The sequence below is a fragment of the Rhea pennata genome, chromosome 14 (genome assembly GCF_028389875.1).
Source record: "Rhea pennata isolate bPtePen1 chromosome 14, bPtePen1.pri, whole genome shotgun sequence".
Classification (NCBI taxonomy): domain Eukaryota; kingdom Metazoa; phylum Chordata; class Aves; order Rheiformes; family Rheidae; genus Rhea; species Rhea pennata.
This window is the reverse complement of record NC_084676.1, coordinates 5737660-5761291: the sequence shown is the minus strand read 5'-3', so window position 1 is coordinate 5761291 and position 23632 is coordinate 5737660. Positions and strand designations below refer to the sequence as shown.

Genomic DNA, 23632 nt, shown 5'->3' with positions numbered 1-23632 from the left:
GCTTGTTCTCCCGTATTTGCTTGTTCACTCTTTTTCTTTTCAAAGAAACAGAGTGCTCTGGTATGCACACATCCTATTCTCTCACATCCCTAAATTCCAATCGGATTGGAAATCCTGATGTGAACAGGTGAGAAGTAATGGCCTGACGGAAGTGGTTCTGTTTCGTGGTCACTGTAAATGCTGGTTTGGCATATTAGGGTGTTCTGATTCTCTTCGACACCTCAGTGGTGTAGTTGTATAGCTATTTGTTTATTAAAGGAGTTACAGTCAAAGAAATTCAATTTGTACTTGGAGCAGAAAGTGGATAATATGTGGTAACTTTTTATATGTAAGTTCTTATTTATAGAGCGAAAAAATTTATTCTGTAGTCTTGAGTTAGCTTCTGAAAAATCTCCACCTCCTGCACAGATAAGATTAGCCTTTGTCAGCTTAGCAGAGCTCTCAACCCCAGTTTTCATCCTTGTACCTTAGGCAGTCTTTTAGATATCCTGAGCCTAGCAGATAAGTCAGTCCTTGAACTTGATTTTGAATTTCTTTAGGAAGCCACTGGCAAGAGAATTAAAATAATAGTTCATGTGCTCGTTGTTGCTGAAGAGACAGGCTTCACTATTCATGCAGCTGAATTTGACTTAAGCCCGTATATATTTTGCTGTTGTAGTCGAGGCATGTATAAGGGGCTTCAAATCATCATGTTAGCATGGAGTGGAGTCTTACAATCGATCAGAGACGGAAGATAGCACAACTTACACATGCCCTGTGTGGGGGATTTGTGAAGGACTAGAAGTATTCTGAAGTGAACGGTAACTGAGAGTGGATGTCTCCCTGAAAAGCCAAGATACTAGGCTGGAATTGTAGTCAGATTACTTTTAGTGGGGCTTTGTGAAACTGTTTGGGGACAAAAAATATTGTACCAGTAATATTTGGATTGAACAGATACATCCAAGGGTTCTAAGTGATTTGTTGCTTCTTTCAGACAGGAGAAGTGCTGGTTATCCGTGGCCCTTTAAGGAGCCAGCACGGGCTGTAAAAACAGCAGCAGGAGCAGTTTATAATCTAAGGTACTACCACCATCTCTGGTTTTTTGTCATGTCTGGTAGTCAGTGAATACATAGAAAGCAGAGAAAGCCTATACTTTTCTGAAGAACAGCTAATACGTTATTTTTAAGTATTACATGAAGGGCCTAGGTTTAGCAAACTGCCATGAACCTTGAGGCCATACATTAGCTGATGGAAATCCATGTAATTCTGTTGAATTTGGCCGTGTTTTACCAGTGTGGACTAACATCCTACCCTTCAGTAGCCGTGACTCAAAAGGATGAAGAGTCAATCCAGTCCATAGAGAAGGATGTAATTCCAAGAAGTCTAGCTGCTTCAGTCTTAATGGTTAATTTTGTTACATTGTAGTAACAATTGTTAAATATTAGATCATCCCAGAGAGAGAGAAATTTTTCAGTATTTGCAATATCCCTGTGTTCAGCAGAACTGATACCAAGACCTTGTCTGTAGTGTCAGCTTTCACGTCCTGCCCTGCTTGCCCGTGGGAGGTTTCACTGTCGTTCTCCCTAGTTCTTCATTGCCTCTGCAGATACCGGTGTCTGAAACTTTGCCTCGTTTTCACGTTGTGTTAGGCCATTATCGTTTGCAGGATGCTAGAAATAATCACGTTGTTATCAACACTGATCTAGAGACCTCGATTCAGGTATAAATGTGTGAGCACAGCAGAGGACTCATTATAATGTTTCATGCTTAATTACGAGTGTCTTGGAGTTTTAGGTTTACATCAAGCCTTATCCTTACTTCAACGTGGTTATGTTTATATACATTTAACTTACCAGAAAATGTCCAATTTAACTCTGTTTGGCATTTATACTCCTTGCTTCTGCACTGAGATTTTGTTACTTAAAAATATTCTCTGAGAAGTAAAGCTAGTGATAGTTTCCTTTAAAATTTAAAATAGAAGGAATGCCGGGTGGCATTTCTGTCTTGAAGACAGCTAGCCAGTGACAGTGTAGTCTCCCTTGCTGACCCATCAAGGCATTCATAGAGCAAAAGGCACGTCATCTGCACCACTCGAGGGATTTCAATCAAAGGAGGTGTCTGGGAGTGCAGAGCTGTCGGAGCAACAAGCAATCCTGCCCTTAACAAGCCTGATCTTGCGCTTTTTAAATCAGCAGGTTCTTAGATTATAAATTCTTAGATTATAAGGAGTTAAGTCCTACCTCAGTGGCATCTTGGTGTATACAGGATTTTTAGATGATCATACCTGAGCAGGTACAGAGTAGGGCTTACCTCTTAAATTTCTACCATCATCCACATTCAGAACAAGGAGAAGCTCCTGTGGAAGACTTGTGACACTGGGCTATGAAACTGTTCTGCTTTAAGCTTCTGTTCCCTTGGCAGATCCCATTTTTCAGAAGGGAAACATAGGCTGCGTTTACAACTTCACTAAATTAGGTTCAAATTTGAGTAAACGTGGCACCCTGCCATCTCCTCTGGCAAGCTTAGTCTGATTAGGAGTGCAGTGTAGAGTGACAACATCCTTTGTTGTTCTCTGGGCTTTGTATGAAGACTGCATAAAGGATCACGAAACTATGAAAATCTTTAAAACGATGTGGATTCATGCTTTATTAAAAAGCTAGAATAGGATACTACAGATAGCTCAGTCATTTGGGCATGACTCTGAGTTCGTACGTCATCTTGAGTGTTAACAGTGGCAGAGGTAGAGATTTGCAGTTTCCTGTCTGAAACAAGGGAAAATTAAGTCATTTAGACTGAATTTTACAAATTCCAGGTAGCCAAATGAAAATGAGCTTTTGAAATTTAGCTTTGGGATTTGATAGCACAGTATCAAACATCATTTTGCTAGGTACAGATATCACTCAACATAAAAATCATTGTGTATTTTTCATTTTTGTGTATTCCCATGTCAGGAAGAGGATAGGCTGGGTAAAGACGGCATAGATTTGTACAGAGCGACCTTTTGAAAATTTGCCTTTATATATCAACATGTATGTGATTCTTGAAGGCTCGTAGTTAATAAGTACATTTGAAAGTACACCACCATTTGTTATAGTACAACAAAAGTATGTTGTTACAGTACAACAAAAACATGTTGTAGTCAAAAAAGTTCAAAGATGTATTTTTTAAAACAACTATGACTGCCACAAATTTTAAAGGCAAAAATTTAACTGTATGTATTTATTTATAGTAAAGAGGCAAATTGTATTGTGTGTAAGAAGGATGAGTAGCAATTATTTTGTGATTCCTAACATTTCTGGATGAATGTCTGAAATTCATTGCCATAACACTGTGATCAATGCAGGGATTTTAGGTATTAAATTCTAATTAGGTTATATACTCTTTCATATACAAGGTTAATGTTTTGCTTTTTACTCCACAATTGACTGAATTTACACATCCTGTCTGAGAGGCCACTTTATTGTTATGCTGTTGCTAAACTGTTACAGATGGTATTTTACAGATAAATCCAAGACCTCTCTCCCTGGAAATAAGGTTTTTATCAAGGATGATGCTGACCCATGTGCCCAGTATCAAAAACCTTGATAAAATAAAAGATTATGGTTGTGGTACTGGTTTTGTGAATGCAGTTTCATCCGGGGTTATATTTTAAATAGATTTTGTCACAGTAAGGTTAATTTTAAGGAGCTAGCTATCTTAAATAAGAATTTTACTGTATCCTTCATGTGTCTTTGTTTTGGATGTTGACTATGAATGTTATTTGAGAAGTATGCCCTTGCTCAAAGCCTGAGCAAATAGTCTTCTGCTTAGATTACCGAAGAAACTGTGTAGCTACTGTGCAGCTTTTGGGCTGCAGTAGTGTCTTCACTTATGTCCTTAGGTTAGGTATAACTACTTTGCTTACCTTACTACACGTCCAAACCTGCCTACACATGATCCTGGTGGCCTGAACGGCTACCAAGAAGAGCCTGGTGTTGGGTGGAGTGCCTCTTCTGGGCCCACAGCCAGTGCTGCCGGTGCAATCACGTCATCTCAACCCTCGCCGCTCTCAGAGCTGTGCGGAGGCAGATCCCGTGGACGCTCTCCTTTTGCAGGACTGGCTCTGGCCTCCTGGCTGCTCTGCCAGCCAAAGACAAAACTTCTCGGTCTTACAAATGCCGGTGGTCTTCCCTTCAGTGCAGCCTCCATTCCTTCTGGAAAGTTTCTTTTATTCATAAAAAATAGCCCAAATTCTCCGGCTCAGCTGGGTTGTATTTTGTGTATACTTAAACTTCCGAGCTGACACGTGGGTTTTTTGATCATTCCTCTGGCTTCCTCGAGTCTCAGGACAACGCAGAGCAAACTCTGTGTTGTCCTCACTTCCCTGCCCTGCTGCTGGCAGCTTGAGGGAGTCGCTGCGAAAGCCAATGGGAGGGAGCGGCTGTGTCCCGGGGGAGCCCTCGAGGGGTGTCTTCCCCCCAGGAGGGGAACAGAGGTCCATCTGCTCGAGTCACTTGCGCTGAGCCTGCCTATTGCGCTGCTGGGAGCAGCCCCATGCTAACAAGGAGCAGGGCTCTGATTCCTATTAGATTTTTTTCCATCTCATGTTTTTGTGTTGCAAACATGAGCTTATGCCCTTCTTTTCCTACCTGCATGTCTTGTGTTTTTTGTCTTCAGAGGTAGGTAAGGACAACTGAATGTGTTTCAGCAAGTGATTTCTCTTGAGACTTCTTTTTAATACCAGCAGTTCCTCTTCGTGTGAGGTTTGTATTTCTTCTTTTAAACAGCCACATATCTTTCTTTCTACCATTTTTTCCATTTTGTTTTGAAACTTCAATGTTCTCCCAGTTCTTCTCCTTATGAAAGACATACAAAAGGTAGAAATTGCATATGTAAATAGTAAAAAAGTGCAGTTAGAAGGGAATTGTGTTATGGCACATGTACCTAGGTAACTTAGTGAACCTTCCTTAGCATCATGGTTGTCTGCCTGCTCTGTAAGAGTGGAGGCAATCAGAATTCTTGAAATACACTTCTTGGCCCTTTTTCTTTCAGCCTATTCAATAAAAAAAATCTGGTTAGCCCATTCTGCTTTAGTTTTAATTCAGGCATGTGCTCATTGCCCGCAGCCCAACCACAACTGCAGTGTTTCCTTCATTTATCCTGGACATTTCTTTATTTGAATTCCAGGTTAAAGAAATATTTAGGATATCTGGTCATTTTTTAAAATGGCTATTCTAAAAGAGGAAAAAAGAAAAGAAAACCAGTGAGCACCAGTTGGTGGCGAGCGCTTCCCAGCCGCGGAGAGCCCCGTGCCCCTGCTCAGCCGGAGCGCGCTCTAGAACTGAAAGCAGCACCGGCAGGTCTGCAGCGAGACCCAGCTTCTGGGTTACGTTGAAAGGATGAGTTAATTCTTAACAATTCATCCGTCTATGTGACTATCCTGCTTCGAATGTCTGAGGCAGTATTTCTGCATGGCTCTCTGCCCTCTCTGTCAAGCAATATATATTGCACAAGCCTCTGTTAATTACATATTTTGGCTTGGAGTTCGTTTTAGTTGAAATATAGTGAGGCGGAACATAATTTGTGCATGCCTACCCTATTACTATGTGTCATTTTTATTTCTGTGACCTACCTCTAACTTTAACTATGCGCAGTGGGCTTGGAAATGAAGAATTAAGAATAACAATAGGAAATACAAAGCGTAGTTTTATTTTCCATGTTGCTAGGTTCTTCATTCTATGTACCTCTTTTATTATTTGCTGAATAGCCTTAGGCATACCAGCAACTTAGGGAAGGAAAGAATAGACAATATGAAAACAGTGATTATCTTATAAAATCCAAATTTAAAAGGCTATTGTCGTTACTGCTTTTATGTCTTTTCTCTATATTCTGTAGCTACCATCATTTCCTGGACTACTTACATTTGCTAGAGTTCTGCAGTTAACAGCTCTAATGAGAGGAAGACGTTTTAAATGTAATTTAAATACTCCCCTTGAACCTGATGTTGTATATCCCATGAGAGAGAAAAGACCGTCCTGTACAATAGACTCTGTTTTGCAGGACATCTTTGCCCGAAGAGCTACTTGATCCAGTCTCCATAGAAGTCAGTGAAAAGACTCTTGGGACTGCCAGTGGGCTTTGGATAAAGACCTAAATAATGGAGTTAGACAGAAAGATAAACAAGACCTTTTGATTTGGATCTGATTTTCCATGTACAAACTGAGTAGAGACTAAAATTCACTGATGATTGTCCATGTCACTACTAATAGTGATTAGGCATCACCTGTCCCCTCCATGTCATCTATTCCACCTTTTCCCTTAAAATAAAAGGCTGCCTATTTCTGCAAAATTCAAAAATTTTAAAAAGAATGCAGAGATCAGTCTTGTCTGCCTAGGAAAAAATCTTCTGACTTCTCTCTCGCTGACTGCCCTTTTCTTTCCTTCTTTTCCAAAGCGATTGGCCCCATCATAGCTGGCAGTTCTGGTGATTAGAAATGGAATTAAGGTTTAGACTGAAAACAGGAATTAGACAATATGTCTTCATGTTTTGATCTACTACAGTGTAGCGCTATATCGTTGTTTGTTTGGGAGTTCTAGAGTAGTTCGTGCAAAAGGAAATCTGTGCGCATCTAGATAGCAGTGTACATGTGTTGCGGTGTTTGTAAACATCAGTGAACTAGGTCGGTACTCTGTGCAGAATTTATCCAAAATTGAATATGAGTTTTCCATGTACTGCATGTATCCGGGAAATTAATTTGCTGAGTTCAGAAATGAATTAATTGCCTTACAATTTAGTCCCAGAGTAATTTTATTGTAGATGAAACCTGTGAGTACTCTCTCTTAAATTCATCCATTGCTGATACTTTCTACAAACACACACAGTATTGATTCTGTTTACTATTCATAATAATTCTGCATTTTTTTTGTTGAATTCAGCTTTTCTTCCTATATAAATTTTAAGAAAATGAGACTGGAGGAATAGATAAAGCTTACATAGGCCCAAAGGAAGTAATAGAGTTAATTTTGCTCACAATGAACTAAGTAATAGCAATGCTTTTTTTTTCCTAGATTCACTATTTATTTTTCTTACTCCTCAGTTGTTGCTATGAAAAATGATAAGACATTAATTTGTATTGTTTTAGTACCTACTAGGCCCAGTCCTGGACTGTGGCCATATGGAGCCCTACAAGCAAATATAAAAACTAAGTATTTTAAGCACGTTCTGTCTTTTCTATAGTAAGCAGTTTCAGACAGCAGCTTTCCTGTTGGGTGTAACCATGGTCCTCCAAACTTTTTGACCCCCTTAACCCAGGTATATTGATAGTATGAAATAAGATGAATATGATAATTTATATATACAGTAGTAGTTAACTGCAGCTTAAAGTTCAGAAACTTGAACCAAAAAAAGTCAATTATGTTATTGCAAAGATACCGAATATTTTTTTTTCTGAAGTCACAGGCCTCTCATGTCTTTATCCTGTATTCACCTGTATTACGTATCACCAAAGTTCCTTTCACTGTAATGTCCTGTGAGCATATGTGTATTGGAATGAGTGGGCTGGGGAAGTATTAGTGAAAAAATTGCAATATGTACTGAGAAACAGCATAGGTGTAGGGAGGAGAGGGGTCCCTGGGCTGCGACACGCGTTCGCTGAATCCTTGCATACCAAAGCTCAGAGTTTCAGTGTTGTCCTCATGTTGTTGTGGGTGATGAGAGTCAGCGTTCTCATACTGCTGGCTACTGCACCTGTGGAATGATATTGCCAAGAAATAGTCTTTTATAACTGTGAGTAAGTTAAGCATATAGCAACCTCTTTGAACTGTAAGCAACAAAGAGCTGTGTGAAATCCGGTAAGGAACTGGTTGTGCTGCTGCAATTTAGTTGGGTAGTTGAAGTTGAAGAAGAGCCAAGACAGAGAGGAGATAAATGCAGGTATTAAACACTAGTCCTGGTGTTCCAAAACTGTGAGATTCTGGAGATTGTTCTGTTAAGTGATATCTTTAAAAGTGTCTTGGGATCTCCTACATGGAAAAAACAGTTTATGTCATTCTGTGTTAGATTCAGAGATGTATTGCATTTAGTTTCTCCTTGTCCTTTACCACTCTCTTCCAGGATTCCCTTTAAATGAATGCTGGGCATTTTATCTATCTATGGTGTAGAGAGGAATGAATATTAGCATTTTGATTTTGAAGTCTTCTCTTACTCTGATGCTGCCTCACAATGTCATGCTAGCCATGTATTTCTAAGGCTACACTGAAAAAAGTGCTGAAATTTTTCTTGCTATTTTTATTTGTAAATGTACCTGCGTATACACCTCCTGATTACCAGTCCCATAGGCAAGTCGGAGGCTGAAGGGGAAGGGAGACTGCATTAATGTTTCACCTCCAGCGGCCGTCTCAGCAGGTCTGTGCAGAGACATTGCTGGGAAAGTGTGAGACACTTGAACTGCTGTTGCCCATGCTGTGCCTGCTCTGTGAATAAATAAGTTGTCAATCTAGCACTTTAAACAAGCACATCCTTCTTTTTTTCAGCCAGCTTTTTGACATTTTCCATTAAGCATACTGTAATAGAAAAGATGAGTAGAGCTTTTCGACACGCAGGAATAGCAACCTGTCCGTTAGCGGGAAGGGCCCTTTTCTGTACTGCGACCGAGTGCTTTGCACAGCGGTGAATTGCTTCTCAAGGTTAGGTTTTGATAGGCCTTCTCCCTGTGACTACCTTACTCCCTCTTTGGCTACCTTACTCTGCGGGTAACTTCACAAGGCGACCAGGAGGCAATACCCTATTCAGCGTGAGCTGGGACTGCAGAGTGACAACGAGCTTCGGTGGAGACGCAGTCTGCAGAGCGCTTGGCGTCGGGACACGCGTAGTGTTGCGAGCGTTTCCCGTGGAGCGGGTGCCACGGCCAGTGGTGAGCGCTGAGCAGCAGTTCAGACTCTGGCGGTTCCTCCGGTGAGCGCTTTGGTTCGCTATCCGGTGTCAAAATCCCCTGAAGGGTATCAAGGCCGCAGAGGCCTCCGCAAGTGCTGTGTGTGCAGAGGATGTTCATCAGCACTGATCAGTGGGGAAAGTTTTCAGTATAGGTATTCAGACTCCAAATGATAGTGCACTGCCTAAACAGAAACATATTCTAAAGAAAACGTACTATTTATTTAATAGACCATAATGGAGACCATAATTTAATGACCAAATGCCAATGTTTAGTTGGCAAGCTTTTAGAGTAACTCGTGAGCTAACAGACTGCAATGCTTTGTATGTATTTGGGTGGAGAAAGAAACGCCTGAACAAACATGCACACATACACCCGTGTGTGCATGCACCCCAACACCTAAGCGCACAAAATACGTCCATAATTCTCTGGGCACTTAAAGCTATTTTGAAAGCTAAATGCATCTACTAATTTAGCAAAGCTTTTTAAAGGAAGAAATTATTGCCAAAATAATTAGAGTACATTCTAGCCTGTTTCTTCTTTTTTTTTCCTTCCTTCTGATATTTATGTTTTTAACACAAAGTCTCTCTTTGGATGGCCACAGTTGAATGAACTCAGTAGAAGTACCATAGTGTTTCCTAGCAACATCATGTCCATACCAGTGGTGTTGGCTTCCCTCTTAGAGCTAAAAGCAAAGTCATGTCCATTAATCCCCAGCTGCACATAAAACTTTTCAGAGATTTCTCTAGCTCCCTACTGTTCATGTTTTCATCTTGCTTATATGTTGAAAAGCAAACTGCTACTGTGATTTCTCTCTCTTCAGTGCCCTAGTCTAAAGCCAACTGTGTGTGTATATTCACAATTAATGTTTGTTTTTCTTTTAAAACAAATAATTTGCCCTAAAGCGTGGTGCCTTCCTTCGTACATTATCATTCTGGTCATTCAAACACCCTGACAAGCCAAGAGATAAAATAAATGCCTTGAAAATATATTACCTCTGTTGCAAAGTAATTGGGACTTTTTTATATCTAAGTAACACGAAAATAACCTTTTTTAGGTGGAAGGAACACTGTGGTTTTTTAATACACAATAATAGCTGTAAAATAAAACTTCCAGGACTTGTTTCTATATGCTGATAGTTGTTCTGTGTAAAACGGTCTTGGCCCTGTCCCCAAGGTCAGGCATCTTACTCGTGAAACGTAGCACACCTGCAGCTCCAGCTGGCAGGCTCGGCAGCGTGTCGCGGCAGAGCTGCTCTGCCAGTGCTGGAGGTGATACAGACTCAAGCGCACTGGTAGCATAAGGTGCAGAAACTTTGCTGTTATCTATAAAAAGCGTTTTTTGAGAGTAGGCTGAGGTCTCAGAGGTCTTAGTCCAGCACAATTCAAAAGCACAGTATTTCTTTTTTTTTAATGGTAAAGGAAACTTAGAGAATTACCCAGGAAATGAATGTGGCCAAGGACTACTTACTCCTGTTAAAATTTAAATACTTGCTATAAATTTACCAGGTAATAACCCACTGAGGAAAAGTAAGAAGAGATGCTTGTGTAATGTGAGCATAGCAGGGATGCAAAGCCAGCCTGCATTCCCACCAGGGAAGTTCTGCGGCAGTGCGGGAATTAGTGTAGGATCAGAAGGACTTCTCTCGAACATCGCTGGGTTACAGGAAAGGCAGCTGGGAGGAGTAGGAAGAGGCACAAACTCAGAGCTGTGGTTTTCTGAACAGCTTCATAGAAAAGCGCTTGCAGGCAGGCTGAATTGGTGCTTTTGGGGAGGCTCCTGAAACTTTTAGCCCTTGTCCTAGTATGAAAGATGTGCTGGTTTGAAAGTTGCTCCTTTTCCCAGTCAGCTAGAGGCTGAGGGGCCCAAAGGCAGTGTACTGTCCTCTTCGTCTTTCTTCAGTGCCACGCATTTGAAGTGGTACCACTGAGAAAAAGAGAACATGTTTATTTGCTTTCAGGATATTTCCCGCTGCTGCCTTTCTCCCTCACACCTGATGGAAAGAGGAGCCATGCTCTGCGAGGGTGCCCAGTTCATTCCTCGGTGCTCTTAAAATGTTTGGGGAGAGGGAGGGGGAGTAATTAATAGTCACAGCTTGGGGCTGGGGTGGTGAATGCAAAGGACTTATGCAGCCCATCAGGGAGAGCTGAAGGCTCCAGCAGGTCCCTTCAGGTCTTGATTTTGGCAATGACGCATTGCTGCTGATGGAGGGGAAATGAGAGTGTGAAGCATCATGAGCTGTACAGAGAAGAAATTTTCTGCCTGAGTCCAACAGCAATGAGATTAATTATTCCGTGTTTTGTGGAGGTTGTATAGATGGCAGGATTAAACTGCACTCCCAAACCAGATGAGAGAGCTTGAATGATGGGGCGCCAACATCTAGTGTCAGTGTGGCAATTTAGCCTTCTCCTTCCTGCTCAGACTAATGAAAAGGTGACATGAGAGAGCTGTGGCAGGACTATCAAATCATCTTTCACCTTTACAGACAAATGAAAGAAGCTTATGTGGTGTAAGATGTGATGTGTTGGAAGGGCTACCAAGGCTTCATGCACCTCACAGGAAGGAATTTGATTTCCTTACCCTTTTCCTTAATGAATGTTCACTAAGGTACAGTAATGCCTCCTGAGATTGATTTAGCCTCAAGAAGGAGAAAAGCAAGTCAAGTTACTCTATTATCAATGGACATTTTGTTAGAACATAGAAGCACCTTAGCAGGGTGAGTAATTCAGTTCCCAATTCAGTTCTTGGTGTATAGTAAGGTCATATCCATAGTCAATTCAAAACATACATCTTTCGTGGGATATCTCTTCTAAAATACCTTTTAGAAAATGTGAAATATTACATTACAACTTACATCATAACACAAGTAAACTTAGTATAAGTAAGTACGTCTTTTAAAGTGACCGTTAAAGAAGGAAGATATTTTTAAAACAGGTTCACCATGTTTTGTATACTTAAACTTTGTGTTTAGAGAAACTGTGCAGAATTATGCAATGCCCTATGTGAAAGACACCCTGAACAGTGACATGCTTGTTCTAAGAAGGCATTCTCCTTCTTAGATGTATGCAAACACATACAGTGATAAAAACAGAAGGCTGTGATCTTCTGTCAGCAGAAGATCTGTTATAACTCTCTGATGACTTTAACTCAAGAGCTGAAGTTTTTCAGGGTTCTTGCAACCTTTATTGTGGCTGACAGTAGGACTTGTCCTTTCTTAAAGGCTGGAGTGAAGTCCTCATTTTTCTAAGGTATCCCCTTTCTTTACCCTCCTCCTTTACACCAGCCATTTGGCTCTGGAGCAGGGAGAGTGTCCCACCAGCAAGAACTAGACTTTTTGTTTGCACAGTAGTATTGTGTGTGAAGTCTGAGTGTTGGTGTGAATAAGTATGTCTTGTACTTACCTTCTTCATTTCTTCAACCAGATGGCTGCCCCGATTTGTGCAATGGCAATGGGAGATGCACCCTCGGCCAGAACAGCTGGCAGTGTGTCTGCCAGACCGGCTGGAGAGGGCCTGGATGCAATGTTGCCATGGAAACTTCCTGTGCTGATAACAAGGATAATGAGGGAGGTGAGCAAAAGTCTTCCAATTCCCAGTCCCTAAAGAACAGAAGGTTATACACAATTTCTTCATGAGTCATTTTACTTCAGAAACACTTCCTCTGTCATGCTGTTGTCAGGTATTCTTGCTGCATTTCTTTTGAAATAAATGAGATTGGGAGAGTTGTGTCCTTGCGGAAAGATGTTGTGACCTGGAAGGCCTGCTTTTGAAAACACGTGGACTCCCTTCCAGCATCGACTGCGCTGTAACCGATGGCATTTACATGAGTAGTGAATATGGCCATTGTGTTAGAATTTTTTCTGCAGGCTCTTAGCCTATGTGAATTGCAAAATAACTTTTGTGCACATTTGCGCAAGCGTAGCAACTGATGTAACAGGATATTTAAAAGCATTTTTCAGCCTTGTACTAGAGGCTGAGGTCATACACTCATATACACAGCCCATACAAGTTCTTGCAGTTCGTTGTTGTATTTAATGGTTCATACACCAAACTGTAAAGGGCTGAGTAAGCTGTACTGACTGGTAAGCTTCTGAGATCACAGGCCAGGTTTCTCTCTACCAGGCATACCCCTATTAAATACAGAATTAGTTCTGTGTTTATCTTCAAAGATGCTCTTGGTTTATCTTGTTTTCTAGAGCCTTCCATGATCTCTTAGGTTATACTGGGCTAAAAGCATTTCTGAATAGCCGTGACATTAAACAAGATTGCTTGGTAACTTTCCCCTCAATTTGTTTGAAGTGGCTTTCTTATATCTTTCTTTACACTGCCTTACTAGGTCAGCTAGTTTCTATTCAGTCTGCTCATCCTCTTTTGCTCTTCATTAAAAATCAGGCATCACATACAGCTTTCCTCCTTGAGACTCCTTTACTTCTCTTTGGCCAATAAGTAGTTTGAAGAGCTGAGCTGTTGTTTGCTGATTATTAAATGTTTTACTCATAAAGTTCCTAAGACTGCAGAGAAACATTCGACTTACTTGAATGATTGCTTCTAGGGTAAAATTGCCTTTGAGATAAGTGCTTTAATTCTGTGTAAAATTTCAGCTTGTAAGAATTGTTTAGGGTTCTCAATCTGAGAAATAGTTAGGTGCATTTGGAAAATTTGAAAATGGATCTATCACCAGATATTCCTCAAAACAAGAAGTGAGTTTTGGAAAAATTACTAGAAGTACCAGAATCAGATGGATAAGAGAACCTAAGGAAAATATTTTTACACAGAGAGCAATTTGTTTACGTATCCAAGACAATATTCTACACTTGTAAAACACACAGGGGAGCAAAGAAATACTAATTGACTAGTGAGACCATTCAGCTTTCATCCCAATTTAAAATTACAAGCCTTTAAAACTTTGCTTACAGAAGGCAGTTACTAGCCCCTGAAGGTCAAAGAATGTATAGAATATATATGCTGTACAACGGAAGTGTAGTATTAATTGGCAGTGCTGTGCAAGGTGCATGGTTTTTAGTTCACTGTTGTCATACCTAAAAGAGAACTGCTTGGCCGTGTTTGAATGTGGGAAATAATTAAATTAGAAGGTTTGCCAGCTATCTCATCACTTTTGTTCTTGCTCTATATTTTCTGAAGTCATGATCTTTTCATCTGCACCATTGCCAACAGTGATAATTGATTATAATACTTTTTGTCAGATAATCTAATGTAGAAAAACATGAAAATTTAGGTTTTGAAGGTAAAAGAGCACTTCTGGGTTCTCATAACTATAGCTGTCTTTATAGTAAAAATTAATAGGGTATATTTAAAAAGTAGCTTTTTCTATTTCTAAATTATTTTCTAGAATTGAATCATCTTTTCCACCAGTGCATCATTGGTGTATGGAGAAAATTGTATGGAGCATCATAGGGATGATCATAATGTCTGTCTATATTTAGAGTGATACCTGCATAACCCTACTGCTACCCTGCTGCTTCGTTTAACAACATCTCCAAAACTGCTCAGGCGAAGTTCAAAAAATTGTAGTAGTTAACATAAGAAGCAGCAGCCCTGACCACAAAGTATACACAATCTGTATCTATACAAAAATGTGGTGAGAGGCAGAAAATGTTATCCCATTTTGCCAATGGGGAGCTGAAGGCTAGATAGATTAAGGGCAGAACTTTGAAGAAGTTTTCAACACTTGGAGGTTGAATTCAGGTTTTTCCAAAGAGCCTAGCTAGATTACTGCTTCTTGCTTCTTGTGGGAGTGTGGGTAGTTGAAAATCTGTTCCTGATTTCAAAGTCTGAACAACCTGAAAAATTGGTATGACCCACTTATTTTTACAGGGGGATTTTATGATAAAGCCAGAAATTAACACTTACCTCCTGAGTCTTAGCTCAGTGCTTTAATCCAAAGATCATTATTGCTCACTGTTAGTATCATCCTCATTACTTTTCTACAGGATTTTTCTGTAAGAGAGCCTGGGAGATGTTCAGTTAGCTGTTTCTCCACACATTTGCAAGATATATGTGAAAAAAATCAAAAAACAAAAAATGGAAGACCCTTTGATTCAGCGGCACTGTGCGTTGTGCACAGCGCACGTGCTACAAGCCGAGGGTCACCCCACAGGCTGCAGTGCACTGCCCAGCTCTTCTGATGACTTTGTGATTTTTGCTGTTTCCGTTTGTTCGATGATATTTGGGGTTTCAGATTTCTTTGAGATGGCACAAAGTCCTTTACAATATTCTCTGTAAGGGCAGAGTCATCATCACTCCTATCAGGTTGTCAAATTGTCAGTCACAGGTAAGAGCTACAATAAAAGTCAAAAATAAATACAGCTTTAATCTTTTAATTCTTGGGATCGCAGAGTGGTGTTCTGTCTTTGCCGTAAGCTGCGTTACTCTTCGGTAGCTTGCTCGCTAGACAGCTGGCCAGCAGCACATCGCGTGCCCTGCGTGTTTATTGATGCCAATGCAGAGGAGCCAAAAGGAGTGTGCAGGAGCAGGAGAAAGGCAGGAATATGTGCAGTCTGTGCTGTTATGACTATATAAAAAGGAACAGATAAAGTTAATTTGTGGCATTAGATGAAGCTGAAAACTGTGCTACAGGAGCCAATTTAAAAGATAGAGCCCAATACCAGAACCCCAAGTTCCATGTAAAATACAACGTTATTGGAAGGTAAAGAAATTGCCTGTCCTCCGAGTCACTCTTCTCATTTGAAAGGCGAGGTTTCTTTGTAGCAAAATAGAAAACTCATTTGAGCAAGTAATTCTGGGTTAGTTCTAGGGATGCAAGTTATTCTTTTGAAAGGGAGTAAGGTGACTATCAAAAAATATCCATCTATTTATATTGTTAAAATGCAGTTGCTTAAGTATGTAGAGCAATAGTAATTTCTGCCTTCCATTCTTCCCCAGGTGGCAACAGATTAAACATATTTTTGCACTTGTTTCCTGTTCAGCCATTCATATTGCAAATGTATCTCTCAATCAGATTCAGATGCCTTGAGCCAAGTCTTCATTTCATGGATGTCAAGAAGAGGGTTGCCACTGCTGCAAAGGGATTTCGATTTGTCCTATTTTATCTTATCTGCCATGATATGAATTCCATACGATAGTTCAAAAGGAGAAAAATGAAAGATTATGCTTAGTATTTGCTTTCAGTTTTAGATTAATGCTCCTTAGTTGGTTTATTCCTAGAAGTGGCAGATGTGTCCCTGTCATGTGGAGTCTTAAAAATCTTCATTTTAAATGAGAATGTCAGTGTGTATTACTCTTGTAAATGAAGCAGGATTGCAGAGCAGGAAGAGGAGAGTGTCGAAGGACCAGAGACGCTTTCTCTTCTTAGACCTCTAAGTACTGCTGTGTGTGACCAAGGATAACCCTGGGAAATTCACCCGTCTTTGTCCTTGCCATCACAGGTTAAGTCTTGATTGGGACATGCTTGATTGAGTCTTCATTATGAACCTGTTTACATACACTGCAGTACATAGGCTACTGTACTGAAAAAGCTTCAAAGACTCTTATTTATTTATTTACTTTTAAGGAAGAAGCCTAGCTAAAAGCTAAGATGTTCCTTTTTAAGATCTTTTTAAATTGGAAAATACTTCTATTTTTCAAAACATATTTCAAGTGCATAATATACTCATTGTGCGCACTTCTAAATCCTTTTTCTTAATCAGTCCCTCTGTAATTTATCAGTTGTTAAGCATCTTTTTTGGGGGGAGGGGGTAGACAGTTTTGTTTTAAGACAAATAGTTGTAATTACAATTTGTAATCCCCCCAATAGACATATATAACCTGTTGAGATCACACTGTGGACTTATTTTAGAAAAATAGGCGATTAGAAATGAGATTTTGAGGAATGGGGGAAGGTACATTAATTTTTAAGCTCTTACTCCTTTTTACTTACTGCATAAGGACATAACTATATGGGAGTATTTATACAGATAAAAAGATATACATCTTTTTACAATAGGTATTTTATAATTCTTTGGTTGTTGCCAAACTACAAAATCCGTCTAGCCTCTCAAAATACTCTTCATTAAACTATGATATGTGTTTTCTAGACTTCACCTTAGACCTTACTCTGTCTTCAAGTAAAATGCATAATGTAATGCAAAGCAAAAACTGTATCTCTTTTTCTAAAGACTAGTGTTATTAGATGTGGGATGCAGCTCATACACAGAGCTCGTGTTTGAAGGATCTTTGACCCAGACTTGACAGGGTAATTTGAGCAAAGTATTTAAAAAGAACCGTGGCCTCTACGGAAGCGGTGTTGTCAGGAGACCACTGAGCTGCTCTATCCCGGTGTTTCTTTTCCTTCTTTTTTCTGTTAAATGCCCTTGCCTTATACATCACTCTTTCCTCTGGTTTTGCTCTGTGCTTTGTAAGACAGGGTTTGACACTGCCTTGTATGACTTGGTCCACCAGAGCTGTTCTCCCTCCAAGCCAGACCTTGCTTGCCTTGTATGAGAAAAAAGCTATACAGATTTGCTTCTTTTGGGGGATCACCCGAAGAGGTGGCCCTGTTACCTGTCCCCAGAGCTCCGGGAGAGGCTGCACCCAGCCCGGCTAGGCTCAGCGGAAGTGCTCCAGAGGGAAGAGTCAGCTGGGACCAGGTAGGCAGAGTTGTGCACTGTGTATTGCACCATACTAGATCTCTCAAAATTTTTGCTCTGTTCTCCCTTCTGAACCACACACCCTCCTTTCTGATCCGCTTATATTTATTCTGCACATTTTTATAATTTTTTTATTGACAAAGCAGCTAATGACATAATCTCAGAGAAAACAAAACAGAAACCAACAGATATTTTGCTAAATTGGTTTGTTTCAGATTTGATCAGGATGGAGAGAATAGGTGCAGGCAGGTTTAAAAAAAAAAGCTGAAGTGCTCTTGTTGCTTATGTCATTTCACAGATCACATTCCTCCCCCCACCCCCCAAATGTAATTATCTGAACTAAGAGGGGGCAGAAGAGGAAAACAACCTATAATGGTTGGTACGATATAAAACTCTAAATAAAAAACAGAATGAGGAATTCTGTTTCTTAAGCAAAGTTCCTCTTTTTTAAAATATATTTTAAATTATTTCCATTTGGCTTAGCAAGGGAGAGTTGTGCATATCTCAAAAGGTAAATTTGTCCCTCAGTTTGTTGCTATATAACAGCACAAAAAAATGTGTAACACAAAAAAATACAGTTGGTGATAATTCTGTTTGGCACAATACATTAAAGATAATGAACAAGAGAAAGTCAGCTGTCCGCTCCAGTATGAATTCTCTGCAATTCAAGAGCAAAATACCTTTCTAGACAAGTTCACTGTCAGGACAGTGCACTTGACTGATTGAAAGGCTGTTTATTTGAGTTGTCTTAGAAAAGCTCATCTCTGAAATTAGACAGAAGAAAATAGAAAAGAAGTGTCTTCCTGTAATAAGCATTTAGAAAAAAATTGCTTTTAGAGAATTACAAATCCTATGACTTGCTACTGCATCAGGCTCGTGACATTTAAGATAATGCAAGTATTTCACAGCACAAAAGCAAATCATGTAATTTAGCTTGCCTCAACAAGCATTGCCTCAGCAGGGGTCTCTAATTCAGCACAGACAAAAGATTTTATGAAGTTCTTGGTATAAATACCCAGAATACCATTGGCGCAGAAAGCCTTCCCGGAGCCTGTACAACAGTCAGCTCTCGAGCATTTAATGTAATAAGTAGCTGAAACCTGTTGTGGATGGGGGGGCCAAAGTGAGCTATATAAACTCAAGTCTAGAATCTATATCAGAGCTAGACATTAGATAAGTGTGGCAAGAGCTAATGAGTGCTTATTTATGATTTTTTTTTTAATTTCACGTTAGCCTCTAATCATCTTTACACACATTAACCAGCTTATCCTCATACTGTCCCTGCAGGATACATTACTGCAGTAATACTCTCTTATAATCCATGGAGAAGGGAAAGCAAGAAATTCGGTGCCTGCTTTTTCTAAGGTTTAAAAAAGCAACCAGCTGCTGCATAGGTATCCATGTGCACACTGGAGTTGAGCGAACATTTTTTTAAGATTGCTTTTAGCTTGGAACCCTCTGAGTCATCTCTAAGTGATGTGTGGTTTGAAGCTGCAGGATCGATAATCTACCAGTATTCACAGGTTCTGCAAGGCTACCAGCTCAGTACGGAGCTGGGTCAGAGATGCTATTGCAGGATTTTCTTCCAGCTGGCACTCTTAACGGATGATGTTTTTCCTGAGTACGTGAGCTCTGGGCAGCGCTGGAGTCCTCCGAGCGGGCAAGGGAAGCATAGTGGATCGCTCTACCACGGTCGTATTCCAAGGGTACTTAAACTCCTGGAGAGGGAGCTTCTCTGGCATTCAGAGAGACACTTTGCTTACAGAAGGCCCAGGTTCATTCTACCTTGCCACGGCTTGGGATTTACCATGCAGATTTTCCTAAAACGCAAAAACACAGCCTTGTTTTAGGTTTATAGTTCTGAAAACATACAGTTGTGCTCACAGTTCCTTGTAAAAGCCAGTGTTGTAATGGATGTCCTGGTAATTTATAGAGAGGCTTTCCAGCTTGGCCAAACCAGTTGAGGAATAGGGCTGAAGCGAGGCAAGAGGTGTTTCCTTTGTTGTTGACACCAGGAGCTTGTGAGGAATTACTTTGCCGGTGTAAATAACAGTAATTAGATTAAGCTAGAAAAGTGAAAATTTGGACTGAATACAAGATAAGCTTCCTGGTAATATGGTGTGTTGGGCTGTAGAATGGTCTACCTGTGGAAACAGTTCTGCGTGCAGTTTTAGAGCTCAGTTAAAGTATTTTTGTATTGGCAGAGAGAAGGCCTACTCTTCTAATAATCTGATAGAGCATCTCTAATAATTCTGTTCACCTTGGGTATATTAATACTACACATAATTAAAATCGGATCATGATAAATTAACTAATTTGCCCTTAGAGTGATCAAAGGCCCTTTTGCCCTTAGGGCTTATAGTAGCTGCTGCTCTTCCCCCTTTCAATTTAATCATCAGTCTGAAATGTTTATTGAAAAAAAAATTTTTTCCACGAATTATGCTTGGAAAGTCATCAGCTCCTGAAGCTAGGGAAGTGTAAGGATGCCCTCTGCTGAGCATGTGCTCAGAAGCCTTGTTTCGGAAACAAAGTTGTCCCTAGCTGGATGCGGAAAGCAGTTTCTCAGGTAGCTGGATCTCACATCATACGGGCTGAATTATCCTAACGTGTGTCTTGAATTGATTCTGAAATTGCAAGTATTTGACAAAGAGTGGAAACTAAAGATAGTTGGCTCGTGGGAGTTGAAAGAAAAAACACAGAAGCTTAGGTTTCAATTTTCCAATGAAAGGTGTAGCACCATGCTGGAACCCAGGCATTGAGCATGAATGGAAAATCACGGTTAAGATTTACATCAAAGCAGCACAGATGCTTCATTAGGCATAGATCAGGAAAAAAAGCTTCTACCTTAGAATCCAGAAGTAAGTACAGATCTGTAAGGTTTTTAATTTGCAGAGGAAGCTACTATAGCAAATGGCAACCCGACAGGAGGAGAGGATATTGAGAAAAAGACGCTGTCATCTGTGTTCTCCAATTTTTCTAGCTTGCCTCACGTTTAGGCTTGGATTTAGAAGGGGAACGAGGTTCCCTTTTTACTTCCTCGTCATGGCACTGGCAGCTTCCCTGGCTCAGGCTGGCGCTCGCGCGAGGGCCCGCGAAGCGCCGCGGCTGCGGGAGCCCCTTGCGGCACGCCGGCTCGGGCACTGCGCTGCCGCGCTCTGTTTAGGGCGGACAGCTATGAAAAGGCAGCTCTCGTCATGCTGCAGCACTTGTAATCAGAAATACATTCAGTGGTGAAGGAAAACTTGACAGTGAGAGGTGCTAAACACATAAGCAGTAAAATATATTGCTATTTCTACTGTGCGCTATTTAGGTCTTGAAATGATGTTCAAGAGGAGCGCGGTAATAAAGCCATCTTTAAATATGGCATGCACAAGTAGATTATTTTACTTACATGTGATACTTCAAAATTTTGCCTTTTGCTGAACCATTAAGTCTGCGAAAAAGTTTATGTTTTAATTCACAGAAGGTCAAGATATGTGTGTACCCATTAGCAGAAGTGAAGTCCTCAAGAGGAATACAATGTCGCTTGATTTGTTTCTGAAAAGATATGGCAATTCAGAAGAACCAAGAACAGCAATGAAAAGCTAATCTTATGCTGCCTATTTAAATCAGATCAAAGTTTCCTGTTTCTTTCTTCTCAGCAAAAGCCATCTCAGGACATCTTTTGGTCTCGGATCTCTGGCGGAGGTTCAGCACCACCGTAACAGCCTGTGCAGTCTCTTCTCCATAGCGCCCGGCGTTTCCGAACGCTGCTAACTGGCCACTTCAAGCTCAGATGTGAGCCATGAAAAGCAGCTGTGTCTTGATGAGGCTAGCAGTGAGGTTTCTGTCATTGAATTAACCATATAAATAATTCTGTCTGCCTGAGGAAATCTGAGAATTGACAACTTCTGAAATATATATTAAAAGCAAAGTACTGAATTCTAATTGAATTTCATGCTTATGGCAGAGTTTTCTCTTATAGGAGGTACTTTTTTTTCCTAGCACTCGTTTTAACCAACTAAGTCTAATGTAACCAGCTCATTACGCAACGATTTACTTCATTTCATGTATAGTGCATCTGGATAACAGATTTTGGCAAATGTGAACTAGAGAAAATATTATCCTGGCCATAGTCAATAAATATTCTTTCAAGTGTAGAGTATTTCTGAGCACCGAAGTAAAGAGCAGCAGCGCAGCAGCGCAGCAGCTACGCCCGCAGGAGGAGCGGAGGTATGTGAGCCTCGACGCCCGGCGTCTTGGCAGCCTGGGTTCTGGCTGCCCGGGCTCCGCGCTTTCCTCCCTCTGTTCTGCCGCTGCAACAAGATAGATCAATAATAATAAAAATATCCTGAGTTTCTAATCCGAACAGAGCCATCCTGCCATTTGGGAATAAATTAGTACAAGGGAACACAGCCACATTTATAACCTTTGTCTTTGAGGTTTTCTCCGTAACCAAAGCTATTTTATTTTTAGTGAAACTCTTCGGGTTCATATGACAGCAAAGTACAGACCATTAAAGTTATTTTAGTTTCTTCACTTTGGGTGGTTTTTATAATTTTTGTTTGCTTGTTTCTGTTCGATATTAATGCGTTCTCGTTGAATTCCCTAGCTTTTTGACATGGAGGATATTGTAAAATATATAAAATGTTACCACAATTTTACTTGAAAATTAGATCACTTGGTTCCATTGCTTTTAATAATGTGATTCTGTTGACTCAAAATCAGTGAGAAGGTTGAAATAAGCCCTGTTTGTGCATCGTGAGAAACTTTCTTGTTCCATTCTTTGTTTTTTACTGTTTTTTTTTCTCCTGTGAAATGTATTTACACCTTCTAGATAAAGTTGTTGTATAACTGTGGGCTTGAAGCTATTTCTAGTAGTGATCAAACTTTCACAGAGCTAAAATATTTATTAAATGAAAAGATCTTGCTTTCGTATGTGTGGGTACTTACCTGTCTAGATTACTGTGAGGGAAGCTAAGGAACTTAATATGATGAGAGTTATGTGTAAAAATTAACTCTGTGGATATTCAGTAGTGTTTCATACCTTTTAGGTTATCCAGAGAAAACATGAATACTTTCTGTGGCCCTCTAATGGAGACATCACTGGAAATGCTTTGGGGTGAGGGGGATGTTCAGCTTTTATTCCAGGATTTACTGTGAGAGAGCGTAGATTGGACGACACTGAATAGATAACAATATCCCAAACAAGTAAATTATAGGTGTGTTTCTACTGCTGAACATGCCTGCCTCTTCTAAGCGTCCTTCTGAGCCCAGGAGAGCGTGCGAGTTTGGGTTCACGCAGGTGCGCGAACGACCGCGACGTGGCGAGCGGCACGCCGGCCGGTGGCGGCGGTCCGCGGGCGCCGGTTCGGCCCCCGCGGGCTGAGCTGGCCGTTCGGAGCGGTTCGATAGCTGCTTGATTGCTTGCGAGATAACCGGCGGAGCGGCGCTGGCAGGGTAATTTACTGCAGATTGCAATGTCACGCTGTATCCAAGGGGCTCGCTGGCATAAAGATGCGGTTCTCCTGAGTGACAGGACGCCGGGAGATTGATATAGCAATTTAAAGTTCGTGGTCTCGGTAAAAGCGTTCGGTCACCGCAGCCCGTAATCTGCTGCATGATGAGGTCCTTACAGACATAACATACGCTCACCTATAATAACAGGCACAGCAAAAACCTCTGCGGCTCAAACAGGTAAATGTAAATTTGTGAAAGGCAGCAATTTATATCCTTTGTTTTGCTGCTTCTATTTTTAATGTGTTGATAGGATTCTCTTGGCTGACAGTCATCTGAATAAAAGACCTGAGCAGGCTAAATAGCGGGCAATTTTCAGCGCACGGCTGCGGAGGTGCCACAGGCTGGGAACGAGCAGTACGCCGAGGAAAAAGTTCTCAGAGCCTAATAGGAAAACTGTCCTTAGTTATAATCTGAACCCAGTGGTGTCCTCACATTGATTACATGAAGTGGGTAGAAAATGAGCTTCAGCAAAGAAAAAAATCTCACCGCCAGATTGGAGAGGGTTTCAAGATGAATGGAGCTCCTAATGTGAATAGGCCTCTGACCTTAAAGGAATGTGTAGCTCTAACAACAAGGGAGTTTGTCTAACTCCTGTTTCCTTAGAGAGCTGAACGAAACATTGTCAGCATACCTCAGCAGT

The 23632-nt window shown here is 40.7% G+C and overlaps 1 protein-coding gene across 1 annotated transcript in view; it reads left to right on the top strand.

Annotated features, from left to right (window-relative positions):
• Nucleotides 1-23632, top strand: part of TENM2 (teneurin transmembrane protein 2) — a 592828-nt gene that overhangs the window by 527963 nt on the left and 41233 nt on the right. Inside the window, exon 14 of the mRNA XM_062587647.1 lies at nt 12311-12457. Coding sequence (XP_062443631.1) covers nt 12311-12457 — 147 coding nt within the window. The remainder of the gene's footprint in view (nt 1-12310; nt 12458-23632) is intronic.